This window comes from Durio zibethinus, chromosome 18 (genome assembly GCF_047325235.1).
Source record: "Durio zibethinus cultivar Kanyao isolate XHJ-2024 chromosome 18, ASM4732523v1, whole genome shotgun sequence".
In the NCBI taxonomy this organism is placed as follows: domain Eukaryota; kingdom Viridiplantae; phylum Streptophyta; class Magnoliopsida; order Malvales; family Malvaceae; genus Durio; species Durio zibethinus.
The window spans coordinates 17,969,778-17,980,008 of NC_143179.1; the positions used below are offsets into that span (position 1 = coordinate 17,969,778).

At 29.0% G+C, this 10,231-nt stretch overlaps 2 protein-coding genes across 3 annotated transcripts; one reads left to right on the forward strand and one right to left on the reverse strand.

The window, feature by feature from the left end:
* Positions 1 to 2,653: 2,653 nt before the first annotated feature.
* Positions 2,654 to 3,790, forward strand: LOC111300990 (uncharacterized). Its single transcript, XM_089746853.1, has one exon. The coding sequence runs from the start codon at positions 2,820 to 2,822 to the stop codon at positions 3,177 to 3,179; it is 360 nt and encodes a 119-aa protein (XP_089602979.1). The 5' UTR covers positions 2,654 to 2,819; the 3' UTR covers positions 3,180 to 3,790.
* A 2,010-nt stretch (positions 3,791 to 5,800) lies between these two features.
* LOC111299806 (uncharacterized) lies at positions 5,801 to 10,231 on the reverse strand. 2 transcript variants are annotated; one of them, XM_089747772.1, is made up of 6 exons: positions 9,019 to 10,231; positions 8,365 to 8,491; positions 8,027 to 8,288; positions 7,651 to 7,712; positions 7,490 to 7,549; positions 5,801 to 7,021 (listed from the first exon to the last, which is right to left on the reverse strand). In XM_089747772.1, the coding sequence occupies exons 3-6, from the start codon at positions 8,200 to 8,202 to the stop codon at positions 6,948 to 6,950; spliced, it is 372 nt and encodes a 123-aa protein (XP_089603898.1). In that variant the 5' UTR covers positions 8,203 to 8,288; positions 8,365 to 8,491; positions 9,019 to 10,231; the 3' UTR covers positions 5,801 to 6,947. The 2 variants fall into 2 exon arrangements, with proteins under 2 accessions (XP_089603898.1, XP_089603897.1); XM_089747771.1 differs by having other exon boundaries at positions 8,361 to 8,491.

Genomic DNA, 10,231 nt, shown 5'->3' on the forward strand with positions numbered 1-10,231 from the left:
GGTTACCTAGGTGAATCCATCATTTTTAAGGTTGTCCTAAGTGTAAAGTAAGGGTTCCTAAAAGGAATAAGTGTTGGTCTACATCATAATAACTAAAGTTTGGGAGTCAGTTACATGCAAAGAAGGTATTAGCACCCCTTTATGAGCAAAATTAATACTAAGTTAATTATGTGTTATTTTACCTAAGCCTTATCAAAAATAGTTTTATCATGCAAATAAATCTATTCCAATCCTTTTATTTATTTACAAAACATGGTGATACAAAAATTCTATCAAATATTAAGCAATCAAGCAACCATGTAATAAATATTAAATCATACTATGCAAAAATTATCATACAACTATAATACTATAAATTATACCAAATATCATGTAATAATATCATGCCTAAATTTGCTAAAATATTCATGCAATAATAACAATAATGTAAATATATAATATCATGAAATATATTATCAAGCAATAATATAAAATATCATGCAAATATATTAATAACCATTCATGCAAATATGTAATCATGAAATCAAATATAATCACACAAATATATTAGAAATAATACATAATCATGCAATTATGCACACAATAAATATAGAAACATGCAATTAAATATCATTCATAATATGAATCATGCAATAACATATAAGATCATACCATGCAATAAATATAAATAATAATATTAAATAAATAAATATGCGAATAAATATATTAATAATCATACAATCACACAAAAAAATAAATTAATAATCATGTAATTAAATATATAATCATGCAAATAAAAATATATAAACCATGCAATTACACAAATAAATAAATTAATAATCATACAATTAGACATGCAATCAAATATATAATCATGTAAATAATAATATTAATAATCATGCAAATAAACATGCAATTAACTATATAATCATGCAACTAATAATACATAAATCATGCAAAAAAATGCAAAAAAATATAATCATGCAAAAAAATATATTAATAATTAAACAATTAAATATATTAGTAATCATGCAATCAAATTAAATGTAATCATACAAATAAATATATTAATAATCATGCAAATATATTAATAAATCACACAAATAAATATATTAATCATGCAAACAAATATATTAGGCAAATAAATTATCATGCAAAGATAATATTAGTCATGCAAATTCATGCAAAAATATATATAATGCAATAAATATAAAAATAAGAGTAAGCTATTAAATATTATAAAAATTATGCAAAAATCATAAAAAAAAAAAAGTAAACATTACCTCAATGGATCATGGATTCCAAAAATTTTTTAACTTTTAAAAACTAATATTTCTTATTATAAATTTTAGCCTTCCTTCCAAAAATTCCAATTAGATCTTGTAGCAAAATTTTTTTGTTTGATTGCTTCTTCCTTATTGATACCAAATTTTACCCAAATTTTCTCTTTTTTCAATGACATCTATTTGATTTTGAAATCAATTATTATTAAGCCTCCCTTTTGATCTTAAATTCAAAGTTCTTATATAGGGATTGAATCCCTTTCGATTTGAAAAAAATTAATTCAACCGAATCTAAGATTTCTCTCTATAATTTATTCTTTGTGTAATATTCCCTATTTCTAATATGATTCAACCATTAAAGTTAAAATTTGAGATAAAATTCAAAAGTTGAATTGAATCTAAGATTTTTCGTGCAAAATCTCAAATTTTTTTATTTTTTTACCAATTGACTTTGACTCTTTTAACTAAAAAAAAAAAACAAAAATTAAACCAAAAGAATCAAACTAAAAAAATTAAAATACAAATAAAATTTAGAGCTTAATCTTTTGGACCAAAATTTACTTTTTCAATTAAGGTCCAATTATACAATCAAAATTAAAATTTAAAATCCAATAAATTTCAAAAAATCCCCAAACAAAATATGATGTCTACAAAAAAGAAGAATTTTAAGTCGCCTATGGAAAAATGTTGGGTCAATATTTCCTTGAATTTGCATCATAAACTATATTTTTCACTTTTAATGAGTCATGTTCCATTCTATAGACAAAAGTAATTAAGGCAATATAAACACATGAACACCAATAAAAATCATCCACAACTTTGACAAACTCATTATCAAAGGTCAAAAATTTTCCAATCAAAACATTGACCAAGAACAATCAACCAATATCATGGTTCAAGAAACAACTTGCAAATTACATCTACATTGGTCAAAATTTTGAAAGGGTCCCGCTTAACATTCCCAACCTCCTTATTTTGAGAAGACCAAGATTACAAGCAAAGTAACAAGAAGTTAAGGACAAGTTTTTTTTTTTTTATTGGCCAAAAAAATACGAGCTTTTAAAGGTGTTTTTCTTGCATAATGAAAAATAGAGTTGAAATAAGAACTATGAAAAATATGAGATTTATTTTAAATAATTCATTTATTATGATTTTTTTATAAAATTAAAATTTGATTTTCAATAATTATAATTATAGTTTTTAATTTAATTTTTTAATAAAAAAAATCAAAGGTGGAAAAAATCAAACAAACTACAGTTTTTTAGAGTTGTGAATTAAAATAGAAATTGACCTTTTATATATAAGAAAAAATAACCTTTTATAAATATTTTATTTACCCATATGACATTCAAGCCAACTTCATGGCAATAACACAGCACCTTCTTTTTTCCTTTAGGACTCGTACTAGACGTAAACGCCAACTCCATAAAAGTAAAATACCGTTCACAAATTAACCAAAGCAAAACAAACAAATGAAAGAATAAAACCAACAACAAAGAAGAGAGGAAATTAATTAACCAAACTCTCTTGTTCCATTTAATTTTGTTGATTTTTCCAATGTCGGAATCAAAACCTTTAGTTAAGTTTCAAGGGGTGTCGGACTCCGACATGGCAACAGCGGCTCAACAGCTTATGCAACTTAGCGATGAAGATAAGTACAGTAGCAGCAGCAGCAGCAGCAATGTCCTCAACAACAACAACAAGAAAATTAAAGCAAAGATGAACAGCGAGAGATTCTTTGAACAAAGTCAAGATGAGATAACTTCTGCAAAGATTGAAGAGATTTTTGGGAAAGAAGAAGAGATTTTGAGACCAATTAAGAAGCGGAGGTACCGGTTCCTTGAGAGTATTTACAAAGAGACAAAGCCTATTAAGGTTAGCTATGGCAAGAATTTATGGTATTCAACAAAACCCTAATGGGTTTCTCTCTAGAAATGTCAAATCTAATCAGGCTAATCAAATTTAGTACAAAATTTCGTAAAGAGTGATTAGTAATTTTTATTTTTTTTTTTGCCTTGCTTTTTGGGAGTAGAATTATGCTTCTTGATCATTGCTTTCTTCTGGGTTTGGGTCATAAATCATGATCATGAAGCTTCAACAGAATTTTAATAGTTTTATGTTTTACTTTTGAACTTTTAATTAAGTTTTGGATGACCCTAGCTAGATTCAATTTGCTTAATATTATTGGTTAACATTTTTCATGAGTGAGATTGGAGAAGTGTATATACATTTTGCTGCTGAGTAAAGGGTACTGTTAGATAATCAAAAATTAATTGAGCGGAAAGTTCAGCAGAGTTTAGCAATGGCTGCCACGCACATTCACCTGTTATTCTTGTGTTTGGATTGATTATCATTTTAGGCGGGATCCTCTTATCCAACATCAAATTCTAGATAATTTATTACTTATATTGCATGTGGGAGTCTTAAAAATGAACTCCTTTGATTTTGGAAAACTATTTTTTCCATTATATGTTAATTAATAATGATTTAATGCCATTAAAGATTGAGATAAGGGATGAAAGGGAAACATCTTTTTCTTTTTCTTTTTCTTATTTGCTTTGAGAGTGTGAAGGAGATATTTTCACTAGTTTTTATTAAATGAAGATGAAGAATCTAATGTTGCATACATAATTGAACTAAAAATCATGCTTTAGATTTCTAAAAACAAAAAATCATGCTTTAAAAGTTTAAAAAAGAAGTGTCAAATTTGGAGCTGAAACTAATTGTTGAGACATCATATTAATTCTCTGTTCTTTTCTCTCAAACTTATAATCTAATTAATTAACCTGTATACAATTTTAAGTAAGTATATTCAATATTCTCCAATTTCAAAGAAAAGAACTCAATTTATACATAATTGTTCAATTTATATTAAAACAGCAATAGCATTAGTGATCCGAGTAACAGATCTACTTGACTTCACAAATTATGTTTGCAAGTTCAGCTATACCTTCGATTAATTTTACCTTATGTCTTACTGAAATATTGCTTTTGATACAACTTTATCACTAGCTCCATCTACGAGCTAGAGATCTTAATAGTTAGGAAATATCTGTTTGAAAGGGTAGAAGATATAAGGAAAATATTTTTTGATATATATAAGTAGATATCAAAGACACACACACACACACACACACACACACACACACATATATATATATATAAACTTATACAATCACCTGCTTCATCATGGAACCACACATCAAAATATTTCTTTTTTCTCTATTAATATTTCTTTTTTCTCTATTAATTATCTTTATTATTTTCATTTTTAACTTTCTAATAAACATAGAAGTGGCATAAGATATTAGAATTTGTTTTTAGCAAAAAAAAAACAGTTATTAACCTTAGATTGTCTTTCCTGAGTAGTATACTAATTAATAACCTATTAAAGTTTGAATATTTGATTAATCTATTAAATTTAAATTCGTGAAAGTTTGAATGTTCGATTAATCTCTTAAATTCAAATAACATTGTTTTTTTTTTTCCTTTTATAAAAGAGGCACAACTTTAGGAAAAGAAATTATAAGTGTTATAATTTGAACCCATACCTACTAAATGTCACATCTAATTACACAAACAAATTAAATTAAACTCCGAATTCAGCACTATAAATTTTCTAGTAATTAATAACAAAGCTAATAAGGTTTGTATGAAATGTGCAATGATTTACATTTTTAAAAACTACAATATATATATATATATATAAACTATCAAATTATATAGTTAACTTGTATCATGAATAACCAAAAACTTAATTCGGTTCATGTAGTTATAATTGATCTTATGAAGTAATAATGGTTGCTATAGCTGAGAAGAAAGCAATAAGAGGTTGTGAGAGGATTAGTGGGCTTTGAAGAAAATTTAGTATATCCATTTTCATATTAATTATCAAGAAATAGATTTAGGATGAACTATTGGCTTAAATGATTACAAATTTATAGACAGATGAAACAGTTGATGGATGGCTATGATTTTACATCGACTTTAGCAGTGATCACTTAAAAGTTTTGTTGTTTTATAAAGAAAGGGATTGGTAAAAGTGACAAAAATGAAAGAGTTTAAGATTAGTATAAGTGAGCAAAAAAAAAATGAAGGCTTAATTCAATGGTTTAAGCAAACTTGATATTCAATGAATTTAAAATTTAAATTTCACTATTTTTTTTTCAAATTTGTATTCTCTAAAAATGGTATTCCCATTAACATTATCCAAAAGAATTTACTAGTAATGAAAATTTAAACAAATAAACAGATGTACCATAAAAACAAATGACTAAAATCAAACTCCAATCACCACGTATCTTCACCCATTTTTTTAATAGCAAAAGGTTTGTCTTTTTTTACAGTTTCCTGTTGAATTCATTCAACATTTTTTAGGTTTAGGGCAATGTTCTGATTGGTTCAATTTGGGTTTCAAGTTTCATGAAAGTGAATGTATCAAATAGAATTACCGGCAAATAAATTTTTTTTTTTTTGAAGTGAATAATACAAAGGAAGTAGCATTAGCAACTACCTGCATGCAAATGTACTTTTAAGAATAAAAGAATGTACTGCTCTCTTTATTTCCTATAAAAAAGAGTGTAACATTTGTACAAATTTTTCTAGGGTTTGAAAAGAATAAAGACTTTGTCAGAATCACTGAAAAAAAAATTCCTACACCACAATTAGAAATGACAAAACTGCAAGCACCATGGCTGTAATAATTTCACTGCTTGAAACACGACAATTTCCCTTAAGTATTGTCAACTTCATCAAGCCACAAGCAGAGCAGGTATCCACATATCATGTTCGATACCACAACTACTACAAGATGTCTGCTTCTCAAGCGGTGTTTGCTTGGACCGGGCCATCCGAACAGATATGACAACCGCGCCCACAGCCCTCCCTTCCCCTGCCATGGCCATGGCCTGCAAAAGTTGAAATTATTTTACAAATATTAGCTCCCATGACTAAACAAACCTATGATCAGCAATGCAAGCACGATGAAAAGCAAATCATATAGTGCCAGCGACATTAGAAAGTATAACAAACAAACATCAATACAATCTAATATAAAGCTGTTACATGTTGGAAAGTGATGGCATTTCATATGAAAAATAAAATATTAGGTGTCTGATCTTTGCAGATCTTTGGGATAAGCCTGATTTTGCCTGTGAGAATGGCATGTTCTTCATTATACCAATGGTATCATTTGCTCATTTAATCGTATTTCAGCAAATGAAAATTTTGAAAAGGTGGTTTATGGCAAGTAGGTAGATAGTTTATACCAGTCAATGGTTCAATGCTGAACACAACTACAGAAAAGCAAAAGAAACAGCAAAGTCCTTGAATATTCCAACTATTTTAACTAAAACACCGTTTCGCATAAATATACAGTGCAAATTATGTGATGAATTGTGAATGCTTAGCCAGCATATTTCCCAGAAGGTAGTTAGTTAACCTTGTTATTTTACAGCTCAAAGATGAACTTAAGCATTAAAATCACCTGCACCACTTTTTAAGATATAAAAGCCAAACATTCATTTCTCACTGTTCCACAAGATAGCAGTGAACAAATACGTCTAAAAGCACAAACTTATCATGACATTGGGCATGCGGTGCATCGGAGTCACCATAGTCATAGACATAGTAACCTCCAGCACCATAGTCTCGTCCTCGACCCCGGAAAGGACCTTTTCCATGTCCTCAACCTCTGCCACCAAAACTACACCCACCTTTCCAACCATCACCATTATATTCCCCTACTCCACCATAATTTCCTGTACCCATCAAAGAGGCAGAACACATCCAGTGAGCATATTTACCAAGTTATACAACAGTACACAACATGATGGCTTCAGAAGTGCTGCAATTGATCAGAGGAACTTCCATTGAAGTTTCAAAGAGTGACGAAGAGAAACAAGAATTTTCTTTCTTGTTTTAATTATTTAAATGCTCCAGAAAGTGCACATACAGTCAACAAACTAGAAAGAGATGGATGCAAAGATTCAAAGATCAATGCAACAATAAAACCAAAATAAAACAATATATAATGGCCAAAGAAAAAGGAAAGTAGATGCAAGATTTTCACATGAACTGAGCACAAAAAGGAGTAATTAGATGCACCACTAGGGCAAGTAGATTGCTTATGTGATAATTATTCTGAATATAATTAGTAAAGGTAAACGAAAAGTTGACATATTCAAATTGAAAACCTTATATTTTAGAGTAGTAAGAAATTTCTCTACCCCCAACCCTTTCTCGACCATCTCGTCTCCTTCCTTGTGTCCTTGGTGAAGCCACTGGAGCTAGATGATATCAAAATATTAGATATTACTAATACATTCTCTCTTTTTTTCCCCTTCTTTTTATAAGTACTTGTTCATTAAAACAACAAAAGATTGCTTACCCCCATCATCTTCAAATTCATTTAAGGGTTTCACTTGATCAGCCAGAAGAGGAGATTGATATCTGCACTTTAAGAGTAATTAGATATGACCTAAGAGTCTCAGTTCAAAACCGAAGAATAGAAAAGCTCAAACATGTTCAATATCTCTAAATGAAATATAGAAAATAAGTGCATCTTTGTCATCAAAAAGAAAGGGAAAGTTCCTCGTATAAAAACAAAAACAAGGGACAAGAGGTCATCATCCATAAGTGCACCTTTGTATGTCTAAGTTCAAAGAAGGAAATTTAACTACCATCTTCTATACAATTAAAAATAAGTGGGGGCAGACACTAATTTTGTTTCAAACGCAAATAAAAGTTAGTTCTCAGTTATTTACCCAGTGGAGGATGTATCCAGCTCCTTCTTTGATAATGTCATGGTTATCATCGATAGATGACAGGTAGTCTCCAGACAGTAATAAGACAGATAGTCTCCAGACAGTAATAAGACAGAAAACCAATCATCGTGATTCCTATGCTCTAAAAACAAGGCATTGCAAGAGCTTAGTAGCATAAAGAGTCTGCTGTTTCATATGGAAGGAGGCCTTCTTCTAGTGGTTCCCAAATATCGTTTATATCGGTTGATCCAATGGAAGTATTCTGATGAAGATCAGCAATTCTCCTCTGAAAACAGAAACTTGATATAAATGAAGAAAAATGACCTATGCATACCTACTTCTTTACATGTGTTTGAGAAGAGTGACTGTGAAAGAGAGAAAGACATCTTCAATATAACTTGATTAGCTCTGCAATCTTCACAGTCTTATTAATGGCTCTGCAACAATCTCACTGGACCCTTTCTTCTACAAAGAATGCATACTTCATCAATAAAAATTGAACAACGGTCAAGAAAACATGATGACAAATCCAGCACACAAAGTAAAAAACAACAAAAACCAGAGCAAATACAAAGTTTTATATCCATGAAGGAATTTTAGTTGTTTTTTCCCACAAGGCAAATTTCAAAGCAGAAATTTTTAGTACTCATTTCATCCCAAAATATATATATATATATATATAACATATTTTTTGTTACAAACAAAGTAAAATATGAAGAGAAATAAATAAATAAATAAAAGAAATAATAAATTAGTTGGAGGAGAATGGTGGCATAAGTAATATAATTATTCATTCTGCCTTGAGTTGTTATCCTGATTCCGTTTTCTTTTATGGGAGTCTCTGCTTTTGGCTTCTCCACCCTCCGCTACCTATCCATCTGCCTTTTTTTATTATTATTACTGCCTTTCGGCTCCCACCGAATAAAAAATGAAAACATCATAAACAAGCCAATCAAAAACACAAAAAGAAGTTTTGGGTATGTTGGGTTTACCGTTATTTACAAAGCAATATAGTGAAACCGAAACTGAAACCAAACACTTATTTTCAGCCGAAGTGGCTTGAACTGCAACGAATTTTTCTGTCTGAAGTTGACGAAATTCAGTTGCACTTCCAGAGTAGAGAGAGAGTGAGAGAAGGCGTCTCTTTCTCTGTGGTCGCGGTCTTGAGGCCAATTGAACCGCTCTCTTCCATCACAGTTCACAAGGGCTAATGCCCATCTTGCTTAAGCTCAGCCCAGCCTAGCCTGCTTATTCTCTAACATTTTAGGCTTTAAGCCCATTCCGTTTCACTTTTTTATCCAAGAAATATGTAACCCTTTCAAATTCACATTTTATTTCACCTACTACTGTGCTTTGCTTTTCTTATTCGACCTTTTTTTTTTTTTTTTTTCTAATTTATGAGTATCATAATTGAATTTATTGGTTGTAAACAAAAAATTCAATGGCGGAATTTGACCTTCGGCTAAACTCGGTAACACCGAAACAACACCCTTCGTGCAATAATTTTATTTTGCTCATCTAAAAATTTTAATTCGAAATTTTTAAAATAAAATTTTAAATTGTAACCAACGAAGTTCCTCTTTGAAGGATTTTATAACAAACATAATAGTATTACTAGTCTGAATTAATGTAAGAAACATGTTAATGACATATATAAAATTAGAATTTAGAATACATATATAACAACCATTCTTGTATAAAAAACTCCATCTATTTCAAATTAATTTTTAATGGCGAAATGATAAAAAAAAATTAAGAATAATGTATATGGCTTTGGGTTTTTGTTAAGATTATAAAAAGTTTAATGCTAAATTAATTTTTTTGCTGTTGATAACTATACATATATTTTTATGAAATTAGCATTCAATTGAGATAATATAAAAAAAAAAAAAAACTTTGAATTAAAAGTTTGATGATATAATATTAACTTTCTTGAATATCCTAATAAATCATGTCAACAATATAACATCTGTTAGTAGAATATTGAAATATTAATTTTAGTAATAAAATTTTAAATATCGTCAACTTTAACTACCAAAATAAATTATACTGTGCATTACACAAAATTGGATAAGTCAAAATTTTTATCTATTAAAAAAAAATTGAGACATGTTACGCTTGATACACAATAGTCCATCAACATATGGACCAATAGAAGTTGACATATATAATTATACCAAGAAAAATTGGGCGAAATAGTCTCTT